This window comes from Camelus dromedarius, chromosome 24 (assembly GCF_036321535.1).
Source record: "Camelus dromedarius isolate mCamDro1 chromosome 24, mCamDro1.pat, whole genome shotgun sequence".
Taxonomy (NCBI): domain Eukaryota; kingdom Metazoa; phylum Chordata; class Mammalia; order Artiodactyla; family Camelidae; genus Camelus; species Camelus dromedarius.
Window position 1 is genome coordinate 13,119,318 of NC_087459.1, and position 19,376 is coordinate 13,138,693.

General features: G+C 48.3%; 1 protein-coding gene across 4 annotated transcripts in view; it reads right to left on the reverse strand.

The window, feature by feature from the left end:
- Positions 1–19,376, reverse strand: part of MYH11 (myosin heavy chain 11) — a 106,704-nt gene that overhangs the window by 24,117 nt on the left and 63,211 nt on the right. For all 4 annotated transcript variants that reach the window (XM_010982607.3, XM_031433154.2, XM_031433158.2 and 1 more), the window contains 14 exons: positions 18,846–18,989; positions 14,067–14,162; positions 11,881–11,999; positions 11,025–11,177; positions 9,935–10,108; positions 8,775–8,948; positions 7,049–7,163; positions 5,474–5,667; positions 4,025–4,146; positions 3,832–3,901; positions 3,543–3,703; positions 2,107–2,215; positions 334–465; positions 36–242 (listed from right to left, as the gene is read on the reverse strand). In XM_010982607.3, the coding sequence (XP_010980909.2) occupies positions 36–242; positions 334–465; positions 2,107–2,215; positions 3,543–3,703; positions 3,832–3,901; positions 4,025–4,146; positions 5,474–5,667; positions 7,049–7,163; positions 8,775–8,948; positions 9,935–10,108; positions 11,025–11,177; positions 11,881–11,999; positions 14,067–14,162; positions 18,846–18,989 (1,970 nt within the window). The remainder of the gene's footprint in view (positions 1–35; positions 243–333; positions 466–2,106; positions 2,216–3,542; positions 3,704–3,831; positions 3,902–4,024; positions 4,147–5,473; positions 5,668–7,048; positions 7,164–8,774; positions 8,949–9,934; positions 10,109–11,024; positions 11,178–11,880; positions 12,000–14,066; positions 14,163–18,845; positions 18,990–19,376) is intronic.

Genomic DNA, 19,376 nt, shown 5'->3' on the forward strand with positions numbered 1-19,376 from the left:
GGTCTCCACCAAGGGCAGCCTCTGCAATGCCTTACCAGCATCTGCTGGGCCATCTTCTTCCTTTCTGCCTGCAGCTGCTGGCCCCGGTCTTCCTCCTCCTCCAGGCGGGCCTCCATCTCATGCAGGATCTCCTCCAGCTCCTGCTTCTTGGCCGCCAGCCGGACCCGCATCTCCTCGGCCTCCGCGTACAGCTCCGTCTCTGCCTGCAGCTGCTCCTGCAGCAGGTTCTTCTCCTCGGCCAGCTGCACATCGAGGGTGGGGAGACGGCCAGTGAGCCCCACAGGAGCAGGCGTCCAGGCCTCCACAGCCCCAGCCATGCCCCCGGCCTGCTACCTGTGAGTGTTTCTGCTCCAGCTCCTTGAGCTCGCTCTCTGCCTTCAGCTGCCGCTCCTTGGTCTTCTGCAGCTCATCCTCCTTGGCCTGCATCTCCTCCTCCTGCCTTGTCACCTGCAGCAGGGGCTTCACCTGCACACACGGGATCAGCCCATCACTTGTTTTCATGGCACAAGGGATATACTCTTGTCATAAATGACATCAGTGATTCTCAGCCAGGGACAATTTTACCCAACCCCGCAGCCCCTAAGGGGACATTTGGCAATTTCTGGGGACAGTTTTAGCTGTAATGACTGGGGTGGGGGATGTTCCTGGCATCTAGTGGATAAAGGCCAGGGATGCTACTAAAATTTTAGAATGCACTCGACAGCCCCCACAACACAGCATTATCCATCTCCAGATACCCACAGCACCGAGGTTGAGAAATCCTAAATTAGAACCACGGAAAAGTGCAAAGTGAAAGGAGAAAGTCTCCCCTCCCTCAATTTAGTCCTGTCCTGAGAAAGCACCACTGCTGACAAGCCGATAGGTTTCTTCCAAAGAGAAAAGAAAAGAAAAAAAAATCCCCCACACCCTACCTCCCCAAAGTCATTATTGGCCAGCATTCCCTTCTAGCCTTTTTTCCTACACCTTAAAAAAATATACCTGAGATCATGCTGCCCGGTGTTTCGTGCTGCTGTTATTACCAAAAACAGTAAGATAATCATCACACCCATGGTGTTCCGTCGTTTTTACAACTTGATCTTTAGCTAACCATCATTTTTAACACTTGAAAAGTATCCCATTGGCAGATGAGCCATCCTTCATCAGTCCGCCAGGGCTGTGTGTTGAAATTTTACTGTTGTAAATAAGGCACAGAGAATGCCCTTACTTCTTGATTTTTAAAGATTTCTGATGGTTTTCTTAGGAGAGCTTTCCAGAAGTTGGGTCGGTGGAGATGCACATTTCCAAAAAGCAGCTTCCCCTCCCTGCTCTTCACCCGGCTGACTCCTAACTCTTCGTGTTCAAGCCCCGCCTGGCACTAGGGAACCCCTGGCAAACACACTGTGCCTTCCTTCCTGCACTTACCCTCGTCTGCCATGAGGTACCGGTTCCTGTGATCACCTATTATCTGATCCCCCCCTCAGCTAGAATATTCAGGAGGCCAGGGTATCCCCAGCACCACAAATGCGCCTGGTGCACAGTGGGCACTCAGTAAAGAGTTGCTCAATAAAAATGTAAAGTTGTGCCGGTGTACACACTGCGGGGCACCTAAGAGGAGGTGGTGTCTATCCCAACAGAGCACATCTTTGTGCAGCTGGCTCAGGGCAGCCAGCAACGCTGCAAGAACAAGTTACACCTAGAGAAATGAACAAGGGGTACACACAACAAGCTGGATGGAGGGATATCCAGAGAAGGATGCTTTGGGGACAGAGCCCATCTCAAAACGTAACATACTGGGTGACCCCATGTATATAACATTCTTGAGATGACAAAAATTATAGAAATGGAGAAGATGAGTGCTTGCCAGGGGCTATGGAAGGAAGTGGGTAGGGTGTGAATGGGCAACAGGAGGGGTCCTGGTAGAGATGGGAAGGCTCTGGATCCGTGTTAAGGTCATGGCTGTCATCCATATCCCAAAGAGGGGGGCGCCCTTCTCGGGCCTGGAAAATGGCCAGCAGGCGAGGTCTGGTTTGAATCCTCAGTTGCACACCTGCTGTCAACCATCTCCAGGCCCACATCTGCAGCGTACCAGGGAAGACCCAAGACGGGATGGGGGGTAAAGGCACTCACTTTGGTGAAGAGCCGCCACCACTGCCAGTTCCGCAGCTTGAGGTAGGCAGCACAGTTCCTCTGAATCACCTTCATGGCCGTCAGCTGCTGCTGCCTCTTGGCAAAGGCCCTGGGGAGAGGAAAGAGGGAGCTGTGAGAAGACCTGGTCCTGGTCGGCCACACAGAGCTCACTGTGCTCTCACAGCACCCCGTCCAGCAGCTGCTGAAAGCGGTATGCGTCTGTTTGGCTGGTGATTTTGCGACTAGCGCAAGGACCTCCCCCATTCTCTCCAGCTTCTCCAGCTCAGATTCTTCGGGAAGCTCTGAGCATCAGTACCAGGATATCATCTGCAGGCCAGAGCCTTTCTCAGTGGACAAATGCCCTGGATTCAGATCTGTGGTCCGGAAATCAATCTATGCTACCCCCTTCCTTAGAGGCACCCTACACACCACCAGCTGAGCCACATCTTCCCCAAGGCTGGGTGCCTGACAACCAAGCCTTTCCTCAGGTGGATTTTAAACTCCCAAACCTGACACAGGACCAGCACCCTTCCCGTTTAAGGGCTATTGGGGTTGAAAAACCACAGAACAGTGAGCCCCACCCTTTTGCCTCTGTGTGGCTACCACCTTGGACGTTGAGTAAACCTGAAGAATAAAATTGCCCTAGTTAAGTATGGAAGTGGGAGGAGTGGCAATGAGAACTTTACAGGCCAGGTCTACCCCTGGACTAAGAGCTCTTCAGCTCTGGCCTTGACCATTTGGGGTCTACTTGGCAAAGAATCAGCTTGACACAGTCAGGGCTTTGCAGATGGGCTTGTGGTCCATACCTCCTGATAACACATGCCCTGGACAGAGAGCTACTCCACCAGCCCCCACAGTCCTGACTGGGGTGTGACCTTCACCGAGGGACCCTAGCCCTCACCCAGCCCCCAGACTTCCCAAAGCAGAGGAGGCACCAAGTCTTCCAAGACCTTGCCTCATGAATCCCACTTGGATGTGGGGATATAGATACGGCCAAATATTCTTTCTTCAGATACGTTATCATATCCTCACACTTCTGACGGGATAACCAGGCACTGTTGTCAACCCTTTCCACGTAGGATTTCACTGACCCCCTCATACAACTTTATGAGGCAGAAAGGATTATGCTCATTTTCCGAAGGCTCAGAGAGGTAGAGTAGCTTGCCCGAGGTTCTTCAGCAAATAAATAGAGGAACCAGGACAAGAACCTAGGTCTAAATTTCCAGAGCCCATGGCCTTAACTCCTTCCTGTCCTGCCCTTATAACTAGTGCATGTATTTAAAGTGGTAGCATCTCTTCCCCCTCAAGAAAAGGCTGCCATTCAATCACAGTGATGCCTCTTAGAATCAGGGAGTCAGAACATGCGGCCAGAAAGCTCCCTGAAATTGTGTGTTTCTGGTCTGTGTTCGTGGGGAGGCAAAGGTTTGGGTGTTTACTTTCTGGCCAGGTAGCCACGACACATCGCCTGGAAAGCCATGATGACATCGGTGATCTTTAAGTCTCGTTCCTCTTCCAGGTGGGCCAGGACCCCGGTTCGGAAGAAGATTTTGCTCTGCCCAATCCTGTACAAGTTGGGGTCGAGTTCTAGGGCTTTGATCTGCAGAAGGAAAGAGGATAAGAGGTTCCATCTTGGTTAAGCCATTTGGCTGGGGGTTAAGGAGAGTCCCACCCAGAGCAGCTGCTGGCAGTGCCGCCAGAGGCTGGGAGGGGCTGGGCTGGGCTCACCATCAGGATGCAGGCCTGCTTCCCGTCCATGAAGCCTTTGGGGATGGCGTTGGCAGCCAGGATCTCGTAGCTTGAGACACAGGGCAGAAGTCACCGATTGAGATCATCTCTGTCGTCCATCTGTCCCTCCGCCCAGCCTGCTCACCCCTGGCCCCACCCCATCCCTCCTGTGCCTGGGCCCCAGTGCGCTCACCGTTGGCGGAACTCCTGGAAGACAATCCTGTTGGGGAAGCCCTGCCGGCAGATTCGGATGCCTTCCAAGACCCCGTTGCACCGCAGCTGCTCCAGCACCAGAAAGGCATCTAGCTTGCCAGACTGCAAAGGTGGAAAAGACATTGGGTGGGCAGCTGGAGTCTTGGGGAGCAGTAAGCCCCGAATCTCAGGCCTGGATGGCCCACCTTGCCAGGTCACAGGGGAGCAACAGATGAGAGGGTTCAGATGCCATCTCTCGTACTTGGTGGCCCTAACATCACCTGGGGCTTCCTCCTGATCACCTCCCTCCCTCTCTCCCTCACTCCCTGTCCATCACCCGCTCTATGGCTCTTACCTCCTAAATGTCTCCCAATCCACTCACTTCTCTCCACCACCATCCTCACTGCCACCCACTCATCACCATCTTCTGCCCAGACAACCACAACAGCCTCCAACTGCCTTCCCACCCCACCCTGCCCCTCCCCCACCCCCTCAATTTCTAAAATGTAGATCTGATCATGACATATCCCTTTTAAAATCCCCCAGTGGCATCCTACAGAAGGGAGGTCAAGCTCTGGTCAACCCAAGGAGAACTCCATGATCTAGCCCCTGCCTGCCAACTCAGCCTCCTCTCTCCCCAATCCCTGCCTCACACATCAGCATGGAACCACCTAACTAGCGGTTCTTTGCCCAGACCCTTCATTTCTCACCTCCATGCTTTTGCTTATACTGGACCTTCAGCCTAGGACGCCCTCCCCACCCTGCCCTCTGCTTCACCAAGTTCACATTCTCTAAGAAGCCATCTCTGAGCCCTGGGAGCCCTCAGTCTTGTGTTCTTGTAATTTACCGCATTACATCACGGTTCTCAGCTCATGTGTCTGCTTCTCCCAATGGATCTCCCACAACCTCAGCACTACTGACCTCTTGGGCTGGATAATTCTCTGCTGTGGGGGCCACCCTGTGCCCTGTAGGATGTTTAGCAGCATCCCTGGCTTCTATGCACTGGGTACTAGTAATAGCCCTTCCCAGTTAAAAACATCTCCAGACATGGCCAGGTTTCCCCTTCAGTGGGAGGGAGGACAGAAGACTGCCCCCGGCTAAGCATTCTTGCCCTAGACTGTAAGAAACCTGCAGGCAAGGACTACAGTTTATCCAGCACTGTATGCCATGCCCCTGGCACAGGTGGAGCTCGGTAAATATCAGCTGGAATAATGAATAGATGAGTGATACCCTGTGCAGCCGCTCCAGGGCTCCAAGACTCTGGATGCATTCTCCCTTGCCTCCAGGATGGGAAATGGACAATTCACACCCATGTCAGATGGAGCCCTCGGGGTGAGGGCGGGCTTTCCTCCTGCCCCTCTGCCCAAGCCAGCCTTCCTTTCCCCGCAGACCCTGCTGAGGCCCCGGGGGGACGTTCTGACCACCTGAGGGGCCAGGCGGGCAGCCTCACCCTCTTCTCGTGGTTGGGGATGATGCAGCGCACGAAGTTGGGGGTGGTGTTGCGCAGCGTGGTCATCAGCTTCCCCAGCTGCTCTTTGTACAGCTGCCCCACCGTGCGGAACATGCCCTTCTTGGTCTTGGAGGAGCTGGGCAGCGAGCTCTCCGTCATCTTGGCCATCTGGTCCAGCCCCACGATGCGGTCCACTGTGGGCACGTGAAGGGTGGCGTCAGCCTCTGGCCCACCCAGGGGCTCTGCACTCCCATGATAGGCCAGGGGACCAGACCGCAGATCGCTTGCTTCCTCTCGTGGGCATGGTCCCCAGTTCTTTCCTCTGCCAGCCAACACCTTCCCTCCAGTAATCAGTAAAGGGAGGCGTAGCGGGGATGCTTTCCAAGTATTATCTATTTGGGAGGTCCAGCTCCCGAGTGACAGAAAGAACAACTGCCCCCTGACGTTGTCACAGAGACCAGGGAGTGAATCCTGCTCTTGCCAATGGCCCTGGCGCCACTTTGCGCCTCTGTTTCTCCATCTACGACATGGAGGTGATAACGGCATCTACCTCCTAGGGCAGGAATAGGCGAGTAAGGTGTGTAAAGCACTCCCCGCCTGCCTTCAGTCTTTCATTCACCACCAAATATTTATTGAGAGCCTACTGTGTGCCAGGCCTTGGGCATACAGATGTGAACAAAACACAGACCCCCTGCCCCCCCCATCCCAGGGCCTGGAACGTGACTGGCAGTCAGTAAACACTGGCAGAACTGACCCCCAGGCCTAAAGCAAGGGCAGCCAGTCCTGCAAGCCTGAGGCTCTGTGTCAAGAGTGAAATCTGCTGTGAGCACTGAGGTCCAGGAACAAGGCAGCAGGGCCCACCACCCGTGACAGTCCTCACGGCAGCCGATGCGCACTAAGTCCTTACTGTGGGCCCGGCAGGTGCCAAGCACTTCGCCTGGATTATTTAGTCTCTGATTCTCAAAGGGAAACAAAGTGTGGTCCCCAGACCAGCAGCATCAGCACCACCGGAAACTGGTGAGAAATACAGATTATCAGGCCCCGTCCTGACCTGCTGAATCAGAGCTTCTGGTGATGGGGCCCGGGGATCACCTGAATTTACTAACAAGCCCTCCAGGGGATCCTGGTCCATGCTCAAGCCTGGCCCCACTGATCTAATTTCACCCTCACAATAATCCTGGGGGTGGTGGGGTTTTTTTTTTTTTTCCTGGTTTTACCAATGAGAACAGAGAAGCTTAAGGAAGTCAAGTGACTTGTCCAAGATCACACGGCTGGTATGTGGCAGAGATGAGAATGCAGTTATTGCTTTCTGACTCCAGAAGGGGGCGCCCTGACTCAACATGCCTCCTATGATGTGACATGTCCTCCATCACTGCCTGAGCCCTGACTCAGGACCTATTCCCTGGGGTCCAGGTGTGGGGCTGGAGGGCTCAGGAAGTGGTTGAGTGTGTCCAGCACCTGCCAACACTGCCCTCTCCCCACCCATCCTGGGAGCAGGTATGGGATCAGCTGGATGGGGCCAGAGGACTCCGGGTGTTCGGTCCGGTCCTCCTGCTCCAGGGGGCAGGGCCTTACCGTCCTTCCACAGGTCAGCCATAAACTTGTCCGAGGAGGCGTTGAGGAGGGAAGTCACGTTGTCATTCAGCGGGTCCATGTTCTTGGTCAGCCAGGCGCTCGCATTGTAGTCCACCTGCCAAGGACCATCCCACCGGTCAGGTGCTCCTGCTTCAGTTATGAACTAAGGGAGGGCAGGGGCCCAGTCCTCCCGTTTCCCTCCGGATCTTCTGAGGTCAGAGAGGAAATAGTATAGCTGCCATGATGGAAACCCACAAACACCAATGAGGAGATCAACAGATCAAGACTTCTACAGGCCCTGCGCACAGCAGGGCATCAGCCAATGGTGACCATTGCTGGGAAGGCCTCCTCTCTATCCTTGCCTTCTCCTAGTAAGCCTCCTTTGGTGGCCTCCTTTCTCCGGAGCCCGGCACAATGCCTGCACGTTCCAAAAGGCACAGAGCTTTGCTGGTAGCCAATGCCCTCCCCTGGCACCCAAAGTTCTCCTCTCATCCAGCGAAGGCTTGACAACAATCTGGCTTTTAAATTAAATTTGGGGACCTCTTTTTAATTTTACTATTGTGACTATGAAATGGAAGGAACTGATAAAATAGCTCTGGAGGGTTATCATGGAATGAGGGTTGTTATGTTGATGGCCAGGCCTGATCTAAGGAGTGGAGAAAAAAAGAAACACTTGTAAACTGGAGGGAAAAGGTTACTGCTATGTGCTTGAGGGGACTTATACTCCCTTGAATACTGGGTAGGAGCTGGAATATTTTTCTGGCAAAAGGCCCAGATAATAAATATTTTCAGCTTTGCAGGCCACACAGATTCTGCCACAACTACTCACCTCCACCGTTAGAGTGAAAAACCAGCCATAGATATTATGCAAGCAAATGCGTGGGGCTGTGTGTGTGCCAATAAAACTTTATTTACAAAAACAGGCTGTGGGCCAGGTTTGGCACCTGGGCTGTAGTTTGCCAACACCTGGTTTAGGGCATTGCCTGCTCCCATGATCCAGTGGAGATACCGGGGAGTCTAAGATTCTGCAAAGCAGAGTAAGCTATGTCTTTTCTACATTATCCAGGAGCCATAGGGGAAGGTCCTGTACATGAAGAGCTAGGACATGATGATGATGAAAATGACGGTGAAAATGATGATGATGAAGATGACATTGTAGATTTCCATGGGTGGCCCAGGCTGGCAATGGCAAACCCAAGGCCAGGATAAAAGATTCTTGTTGGATCCCAAAGTGGGTTTATTGATCATCCCATTCCAATTGGCCCTTCCTGCTGGGTTTAACTTGTAGTAGGAAGGATTTAGAGTCTATACAAGAAAGAACTGCCTGGCCACCATGGCTGGAATATATTAGAGAGGCTATTACATATATAATACATACCGTTACATTATACATTATATATCTCATGTATGTATTTAATGTAAACATATATATTAGCTTATTATATTACATTTCTAATATAAACGTATTTATATATATATACTAGCCTCTCTATTATATATTATATATCTCTAATATACATGTATTATATATATTAGCTTCTCTATTATATGTTTATACCTAAATCCTGTCCCTTACTGATGCTTAGACAAATCATATGTAAGACTTGGCTGGGATTTGATTTATACCAGTTGTCTTTGGGTTCTGCCACTCCCAAGGTGCTCCTACTCTGAGCATCCTGCCTGGGTCCCCTGCGACAGAGAAGCCCCTGGGACATTTGGCTGGTACCTTCCCAGCATAGTGGATAATGGAGAACTCAGTTTTGTCCTTGAGCTGCTTGGGCTTCTGGAACTTGGGGTGGTTGCCCTGCTCCGAGCACAGCTTCTCCACAAAGGACTTGTCTGTGGCTTTGGGGAACCAGCACTCTTCGTCCAGCAGGGCCAGCACGCCTGGAGGGTTGTTCTGTGGAAGAAAGCAGGGCAGATCATGGCAATGATGCCCAAACTTCAGGCTTGCCAGGAAGAGCTGGCCACCCAAACACATGCATAGGCTCCATTACCGTATCTGCCTACATATAAAGATGGACTTATGCCCTCCACTCCCCCACCCCGCAATCTATTCTCAAAATATTTTGTGTCCAGTGGACCAGCACTAGGGATGGAAGGGCCAGCACCAAAATCAGAACACGCTTGCTGCTGCCCCCTAGTGGGCGATACACATACAACATCACAAAGATTTCACACTTCTGGCAAAGCAATGGGATCCTTTGCACGGAAATTCACCCCAGGGTTCCTTTTTGTAAAGTGCTTCCCCGTGGCTGAGACAGTCTAAACTAAGGGGTTAGGAGAACCACCAAATCTGCACGTGCCATTTGCTCTGCTGGAATGGTCTTCACTTTCTGGACTCAGATCAGAGGAACCTTTCCGATTATTCTGTTCAAAGCAGCCATCCCTAAACCATTCTCCCAGTTGGCCTCATAGGGGTTTTAGTTGCCTCGTTTGTTTGTTTGTTTTCATTGTCTGGTCCTCCAGGATGGCAGGGACCACATCCAGCTCATTCACTGAGCCAGATGAGAGGGCAGGGCACATAGTAGGTGCTCAGTAAATGGTCATCCACAATTATTTACTGTGTGCCTACTCGGTTCGTGGTTCTAGGAGTTTGGGCTAGGTCCGTGAATAAAACAAAGATCTCTGCCTTTGCGAGTGAATGACTGAGAGAGAGGAAAAGGGAAAGGGCAGGGCAAGGAGGGGAGAGGGGGAATAAGCAAGAAATGCCTTTGCTGTGAAAATGTGGGTTAAGGGACAGTGTGATTAAGTTCACAAAGATTCAGGTTACAGCCTTGCAGGACTCGGTGATGGGGGAAGCCATGCATACACGGAGAGAGCCCGGGGTCCGCGTGCTGGCTGGAAGAGGCCACACACGCATGCGAGTGTGGTGTAGGGCCTCACCGGCCGCTCAATGAGCTCGATGCAGGGCTGCAGGTCCAGCCCGAAGTCAATGAAGTTCCACTCGATGCCCTCGCGCTGGTACTCCTCCTGCTCCAGGATGAACATGGTGTGGTTGAAGAGCTGCTGCAGCTTCTCGTTGGTGTAGTTGATGCACAGCTGCTCGAACGAGTTCACCTGAGCACACGACACCGGGGGAGGCCCCGTGAGCATCACAGTGTGAAGTCAGAGGACTTGGGGCCCCGAGGGGAGCTCCATGCCGGAGACAGCCCCATGCACGAGCCTGTCCTGCCATTTCAGTACCCAGAGAGGACTCAGGCCCCAACGAAGGCTGTCCCAAGTTCACGAGGGCTGGCAAAAGTTACTTATTCTCAGGTCATGTGGCCCCCTACACACATGGTTTTAAGGATGCTTATCTTCATCTGCACAGATTTATGGATAGAATAACCGTATAAAGTATTTCATCACTCCCATTTAGCAGATGTAGAAATTGAGGCTCAGAGAGGGAGTAATTCCAGAGTAGATATGTTTTGGAATATCTGTCAATTTCAATGTCTTCCCTTTCACTGAGAACTCCCCTCCAACCCGGGGGAGTGGGATACAGTAGCCATGTTTACACTCCAGGAAGTACTGAAAGACCCTAAAACAGTGCTTGGCTCTGAGGTGACCATGTGGCCCAGCTCAGAGAAGAATCAATAAGACTCAGTTGAAAGATGTTGGGTGGGACAGTTGGAAAGAGTTGGAACTGGTTGGAACTGCCTGGGTTGCTGAGAGGCCACCTGGAGCAATGGCAGCCATCTTGCCAAAGAGGGGAGACCCTGCTTAAGACAGAGCCAAGGTAGAGAGAGGGAGATAGCAGGAGATCAGGTCCTGCCTGTTGGATCCAGCTGTACCTCTGGCCTTCTCAGTTTCACAAACCAGTGCATTCCCTGTTAGATTTCTGCCTCTTACACCCTCAAGGATTTCACCTTAACTAGACAGCCTCCCACCCTATAGTAGCTGCCTGCTTTTCTCCAAAATAATGATTTCCCCAAGTGGAAACTTCATCCCAGAGAAATAAGACCATGTCTGTCGTGTTCCCACCAAGCTGTACCTCAAAGATCTCAAATCCAGCAATGTCCAGGATCCCCAGGAACGAAGCCCCTTGCCGGTGGGTCTTGTCTAGGGCTTTGTTCACACGGGTGAGTATCCAGCGGAAAAGGCGCTCATAAGTGGCCTTGGCCAGAGCCTCTACGGCAAAGTCTGCCTGCAGGGGAGAGTAGAGGGGTCACGGTTATTCCCAATGAGCTGTGTTTTCACATGAGCCTGGGTAGTGGCTCGGATTTTTATTCTCCCCCTACCTAAAATCAGTCCTTAAAAGATAAACAAACAAAAAAGAAAATTCGATCAGCTCTACAACCAGCAATAAGGGAAAGAGTGGTAAGACCTAAGGAATGACCCTGTGGATAAGTAACCACTTCCTGTCAGAGGGACCTGGAACAGAGTGGAGCCTGCTCCATCCAGGGATCATTTAGAGGGTGGGGTCAGTCCTGCCTGGAAGGGTACACAGTCATTTTCAAAGATAAATCTCTTAGGTCAGACCTTGTAACTTCAACTAAGAGATCAAGATGAGCTCAGAAGTGCTCTGCTCTTCTTGTTCAGGACTGTATCTTCAAAACCTAATGTGGGACTTTGAATATTCTAGTATTGGATAGGTGAGGGATACAAGGATGGATGGATGTTGCATGCATGCATGGATGCATGGATGAATGGGTGGATAATAGATGGATAATGGATGGATGGGTGGATGGACAATGGATGAATGGATAGGAAGACGGATGGGTGGATGGATGGTTAATAGATGGGTGAATGGATGGATGGGTGGATGGATGAATGGTTGCATGGATAGATGGATGGATGAGTAGATGGATGGAAGATTCTGCAGGAATAAGTGGCAAACCCATCATTACCTGCTCTTTTGTCTGAGCTTTCTGTACCACATCCCGTCCAACTTTGATACGTGGGGTCAGGATGGATCTGGTGAAATCCGTCACATTAATTCCCATGAGGTGGCAAACTTTCTGAGCAGCTGGATGGAGAAAAGAAGCATATTAAGTGGATCACAAAAGAGAAGGCTTGGAAAAGAAGGCACATCACATGGGATATTTGTGCCCTATGTATACATTGGTTTTTTTCCTTGGTGAGATGATAGTGAACACAGCATGAAAGAGTCTTAAAAACTGATGTCGTTAGCAACTGACCCCCAGTGTTTTGCTAAGAGGCAGTGACGGGGGTGGGATAGAGGTAAGCCCCACGTGGGCTTAGAGTCAGAACCAGGTTCAAGCCCTTGCTCCCTTCTCACTTCTTAGCCATATGATTTTGGAAAAAGTACTTAACTTTCCAGAGTCCTGCTTGCAGAAAGGATCAGCCATTTGGTACCTTGTTGGGTTGTCAATGGGATTAAATGAAGTAGGTATGTAAAGTGCTTGACAGATAGTTAAACTCAATAAGCATCTGTCCCGCCATTCCAAGATATATATTACAGCATGTGTAGTGGGAAAATTTGGAAACAATTTAAATGTCCACGAATACAGGAGCAAAGCTTTTATAAGGTAGAATACCAAAATGGCAATTAAAGGAATGACTGCTTTTTCTTTCTCTCTAGACCCGTGGTTCTCAACTGGGGATGATTTTGCCCCCATGGGTCATGGGCAACGTCTGGAGACATTTTGGGCTGTTACGCTAGGGGGTGCTATTGTTCAGAAACATGGACCTAGACAGCGGTGAGTTTAGAGTAAAAAAACCAAAAACAAACGAGTTGCAGAATGATGTACATATCGTGTGATATGATTCATGTATATTAAAAACACACTCACAAAGCAACACTCTATATCGTTCAGATACATGTGCGTGAAAGTATAAAAATGAGACAGGCTGGGCACGAGGTAAGGAACAGCTGTGGTTGCCAGGAGGTTCAGGGTGAAGAAAGGGACCAGCTGGGAGAAGGGGAGGTGTCAAGGTTATCTATACCGTGTCTGTTTCACTTTAAAGACAAAGAAGTACTAGAAAAGATTCACAAATGTCACTTCTGAACGGTGGACACATGAGTTCTTATTGTATTAATGAATTTCTGCATTTAAAAGCTCTTTCTCAAAAAAAAAAAATCCACCATTAGCTGCTCCCCTGATGTGAAGACTAGTAACACTTGATGGTTAGGATGGGTGAGATGGATGGTTAATGGTGTCGTTTTAGGATTTTTTTTTTTTGGTCCATCTCTCTGCAACGGTGCTCTTTTGGTTTCTCTTTCCCTGAAGGTCTCTCGTGAGAGTGAGGATTCCTTTAACTCACCGTATTTGGGAGGGTAACTCATGAGAAACAATTGACTATGTAATGGAGCTTGGAAAAGCAACCCTATGTACCTCCTGGAAGGGGGTGCGGGGTGTTGAGGCCACAGCTGAGCAAGTTGGGAACCTAAGTCATCCTTCTGGCTCAGCTGCCAACCTTGGTAGCCAGGCAATCTTCTCAAAACACAAAACACTGCTTATTTGCAGGCAGGGCTGTCAGATTTAGGAAAAATATACAGGATGCCCAGTGAAACTTGAATTTCAGATAAATCACGAAGATTTTTTCTTTAGTATAATTATGTCCCCAATATTGCCTAGAACATACTTAAAATCAAAAGTGTTTATCTGAAATTCACATTTCACTGGGCACCCTGCATTTTCTCTGACAACCCCGTGTGCAGGGAAACTTAAGGTCTGTCGCCCCAACAAGACTGTATGCGCTACAAGAAATGGGACGGGTCCTATCTTATCTCTTACTATATCCCAGTGCCTGGCATATAGCAGGTGTCAGAAACAAAAATATTTGTTTAACAAAGCAAATGTGTCTGGGGTTTTTAGACGAGACACTCCCTAAGGATCCTTTCTGATCTGATCCCAAACTTAGCCTTGTCCCCTCACACTCTGACTCAGGAACTTTCCATGTAGGATCTTCAACAGTGAAAAGTTTGGAAAAAGAGAGAATGAAGTGATAATAACCTAGACTAGTTCTTGCTAATGCCCCAGATACCCTCATCCAGAAATATAATCAAAGACAACGTGACCTTCCGTTCCATCACCAAAGTCTTCAGTTACTACGAAAAAGCAGCACATACCTGTGTTATCTGGCATGGAAGCCTGGTCTGTGTTTCTTTCCTTTTTGAAGACAATATTTCCAAGCTGCAGGACAGATGACACCACCCTCAATATGGCTGAAATGAGGAGAGAAGGACAGATAAGACACAGATGTCAATATCAAGGTTTGGAGTCTAAAAACCACTGAGAAAAAAGAAAGAAAGAAAGAAAAAGTTACTGAGGACCCAGAGCCAATCTACATCCTTCCCCTAAAGAGACTCAGGTCAGCGTTTTTAGAATAAAGTCAAACTACCCCAATTTCCAGCAAAGAGGGGAGAAAACTGGACCAGGGGAGCAGAATATGTTTGGACGGTTGCTAAAAACCTTGCACTGTAATGGAACACTATACAGCCGGGGTTGGCAAACTGTAGCCTGTGGACCAAATCTGGCCCACTGCCTGCCATTATAAATAAAGTTTTATTGGAACACAGCCATGCTTACTCACCTCCATAATACCTACAGCTGTTGGCGTGCTAAACAGCAGAGTTCAAGAGTTGCCATGGAGATCGTATGGGCCCAACCAGGCTAAAATATTTACTATTTGACCCTTTATAGAAAATGTTTGTCAACCCCTTCTACACAGCAAGGAGACTGAACGATTTACAACTACAAACAACAAAATTGCTGTATTTCACAAACACAAATGCTGAACAAAAGACTCCAAATGCAAACGAGAACATCCCATGTAAGTCCATTTGCAGGAAGTTCAAAAGTAGGCAAAACTATGCGGTTAGAAGTCAGGATGGTGGTTAGCCTTGACTGGGAGAAGCTACTAGAAGGAACATGAGGGAGCTTCATAGGGGCTGGTGGTGTTCCTGTTCTCTTAGTTAAAATGGGCGCGAGTCTCACAGGTGTGTTCAGTCTATAAAAATTCATTGAACTTACACACAATTTTCTAAATGTAAACACATGTCAACAAAAGCTATTTAAAGGCAAAACTAAACCCTGTGCTTCTTAACATACTCTGGCTGGGTATGTGAGATTGTTTGGATGAAAAAGGGGGAATTTTTTTTCCCCACTTGTTGTCAAGGTATCTCCAGACAAAACACGGTGTTGCCAGATCGTTGGAACCCTCTGACTCAGCCCATGTCACTATCAAAATAGTTTCTGAGTCTGAAATTCGCACAAGACCATGAGTTCCTGAGGAGTGGGGGACTGTCCTAACATCTTTGTGTTCCCAAAGCCTACTCCAGTGTCCAGACGCATATGGGGAGGGAGGGAAGACTGATGGAGGATGGATGAATGGATGTTTGATGGATGGATGCTGGATGGATGGATGGATGGTGGTTGGATGGAAGGAAGGAAAATGGATGAGGGATGGATGGATCAATGAATCGATAGATAATGGATGGATAGATTGATCAATGGCTTGATGAACATACAGATGGAGGATGGGTAGACAGATGACTGAATGGTTGGATGGATGGAGAGAAGACTGATTAGAGCAAATGCTTGGCTTTAGAAAAACTCAGGTACAAATCAACGAGGATTTCCAAGAACAAACCACTGTGTTCCAGGAACAAAGCTAGAGATTCCAGCCTTCTCTGATTCCTCAGGCCAAACGAGGGGTGATAGCCCTTTACAACATCTGTTCTCACACCTTAGGGATCCTGGCCCAGCTCAGGAGGAAAAAGGCCTACCTGCTGACCTCATAGCCATATGGTCCCACTGCAGAAACCCTCTCCACAAAATGAACAAAGCTTCTGAACACAGCTGAAGCAGTTTCTTCAATAATAACATCTATGAAAGGGGTTTTGTAAACTGCCAAGGGCAATATTCACAGTTCTTAAACTGTAAGTTCTTAAACTGTAAACTAGGGATTGCAGAAATGCCTGCAGATCCCTGGTAAGCAGTGAAACTAGTGAAATTTTGGCCCAGATAGTTCTTTGCTGTGGGGGTGCCCTGTGCATCATGGTAGGATGTTTAGCAGCATCTCTGATCTCCAACCACTAGATGGCAGTAGTGCTACCCTCTCCCAAGTTGGGACCACCAAAAATGTCTCCAGACATAGCCAAGTGTCCCACGGAGACCACCCGTCCCTTGGTTAGGAACCGCTAGTCTAAACGAACAAAGCAGACTGGTGGGGACCATGGGGACTCATGGGGGCCACAAATCAGCATGAAGGGGGACAGTTGCTACTCCAATCATGGCCACAGGAGAAGCAAGCCCATAGCTGTCAGATTTCTTTTTCCAAAGATGATGGAAAGAGATTTTTGTGAAATCTACCCATGTTTCAATTTAAAACAACTTTAACAGCTATGGAGGCCAGTCTCTCCTGTGGGCACTGTCAGTTTGCACTTTCCGGTATAGATAACAGGGTCACACAAATGACAAAAGAATGCTCACCACTCCCAGATTGCAAGAGATGAGCCACCTAGAAGATCTAGTGGACAGCAAAGTGGCAACCTGGAGGGGGCTACCCAGATGGCAAGGGTGGCCCCCATTTTCATTTGGCCTCTTTGGGGATGGTCGGGAGTAGCCCTAGATTTATAACCAGGATCTGTATACATATTGGTCTAAGTCCGTGTCCCATGGGCGTCAGTCATGTATACACCCTTATCTTAATGCTTGTTCTATATGTGTACCATCTGCTCTATCATTTACTCAACATTTTTCTTTACATTCACTTATCTTTCCTAGGATTTACTTTAATAGGAAACTATCTTAGGTGAAAAGTCAGCTTCCCTTGCCACAAACAGGTGGCAACTATCAAAATAAATATAAGAAAAATAAATCATATTATCAAATTCTAGCAAGATCCTGGGGCCTGCCCAAAGTGCTGGGCCTGGGGTCTGCTCTCTGGTTAAAAGGAAGATTAGCAAATGCCAGGAAGGGGCTGAAGACCTAGTAGGTACCAAACTGCTCTTCTCTTTGAAAATCATCATCAGAACTGACAGGGATTGGAGAAGGGAACGCCGCCTCACAGTGGGTGTCTGCATCATTTATCACCCAGGGATGTTAAGTCCACGTTGCAGAACATTGTGGGCTTCCTCTAACTTTGGTTTCCATACCTTGGTTCTGACATAGATTTTTTTTTTTAAAGTTTAAGGAACAAAACCCATCTTCCTACAAACAAAAACAGCACAGTGAATCATAAAGTGGGGCTTGGGATTCCATGAGACCCGAGAGTGAATCCCAACTCCATCTGCAACTTGCTGTGTGTCCTTGGGTAAGTTTCTTTACTTCTCTGTGACTCAGCTTCCTCATCTGCAAATTGGGGTAACCACAGCCACCTCATAGGGCTGTTGGGATATTAAATAATGCACATAAAGCACTTAGCATATTGTTTTTTTCACCTGATAGCTTCACTTTAAATACATTAGAAGCATTTCCACATAAGGCAACTTTTTTCTAAAACGATTTTAAAAACTCCACTTTCTTTCATAAGATCAAATAATAATTGAATAAATCTTCTATCAATTACTACTTCAGTTTGTTCTTTTTTTATTATTTAAATAAAATTGGATATCCTGGTACATTTTTTAAAAAGGGGATTTAGCAAATACCTGGCCCACGGCAAGTACCTAATCATTAATTGCCATGTTTTTAAAAGCAAAGATTAGAAGTAAAACTGACTCACATTCCAAATAAAATGAATCACTCTTAGAGAGCCAATGTAATTCAGGAAGGGATGATGTTAGCATTGGATTCTGAAGAAAGATCTTGGCCAAAATCCACAAACACCTCCCATTTGTCATCTGACCCATGGAGCCTTCTTTTTGTGGGCCCCAAGTTATCTTGGGAGGAGCTGCCCTTCCTTACACACTGCATTTTGACTATCGTAACCCTTATTCTGGGACTCCAAAGGGGTGCAGGCATGGGAAGAAAGGGAAAATTTCCACAATCCTGTCCTGGTGTTCCCAGAAAAGATTAACCTTGAACACTAAGGGACATCTAACCCAGAAGGAAAAGTGTGCCTTGAAGCACAGTATGGAAACCAGGAATATCTCTATAAGCTTTCCTGTTCTCAGGACCAAATGTGTTTCCTGGTCATTGGTTGATGATATTGATCAATACTGGTCTATCACCAGAACTGCCTTTCCAGGAAGAATCCAAGTAAACGCACTGCCTCAATTACTCCTCTGGCCCTCTGCCCACATGCTCTTGATGAGGCCAACAACCTCTTTATCTCCAGCTCCAAGAATGGAATAGAGACCATAACGTAGAGACAGAGAGCTTTCTACAACTCTGGCTCATTGTGAGTAGTAGCTTAGGAATATGCACGTCAGCCTAGGCAATGAGACTCTATTCAGGGACTCATGTAGGGAATTCACTCTGCCCTTTTCTGCTGGACAGAAACTCAGTGGATGTAAGGGCTGGCGCCACAGCAACTATTTTGTTGTCAAGAAACTGTTGCCTACTTAAAGACAATGTTGTTGAGAGACCAGGTCCTAAAGACATCCTTGGAGTCCTTAGAACTTGCTGTTCCTGAAACTAGCATCTCTGAATTTTTCAGCTCTATGAGTAAATCATTTTCTTTTTTGCTTAAGCCAGTTTGGGTCACTGATAACTGAAAGAGTCCCATCTCATGCAGCCATCTTTCTAGAACATGAATAAAGCACCTAAAGTAATATTAATTTTCTTTCTTATCCTCTTTCTTTCTTTTTTTCTTTTCTTTTCTTTTTTTTTTTTTTTTTTTTTTTTTGCAGGCATAGGAAATTCAGAGAGCAGAAATCTGTCCTGACCAGAGAAGAATCCCTAACTGATTCCAGTGGTACCAAGAGCAGGAACCTAGGTCTCTGCAAGGTAGGAAGACTTACACAGCTGCTCCTCTTCAGTGAAGCCCATGATTGCCATGGCCTCCACAGTTTCATGGAACATCTCATCATCCTGGGCAGCCGGGATGGGCACAAAGCCATTGGAGAGGAATGTGTAGTTGCTGAAGCCTTCCAAAAGCAAGTCGTCTAGAAGGAGAGGAAGATGGGGTGATGTCAGGAAGGCACACGTCTACTGTGAGCCTGAGACAGGAGCCTGGTAAAGGTTCTGGCTCATTATAATTTCTTTCCTTTTCCCAAGACTTGGATAGTTTAAAACCTTCCTTCTGCTTCATCACACAGAGGCCAACACCTGCCTCAAACAGTGGTGCAGGTTGTGCACTGCCCCAGGGTACCTGGCAGCTGAACTCCAGCCTTGGCTCCACTTGCTAAACCATGACCCCTGACATGACTTTGTATCTGCCTAGAGGAAGGGATGCCTTTATCTCAATTGCCCAAAGGTACCCTGCCTTCAGGAACAAAGCTCTCTAAAAAGCGAAATCAATCTTTATTTATAAATTTATTATAAATAAATTT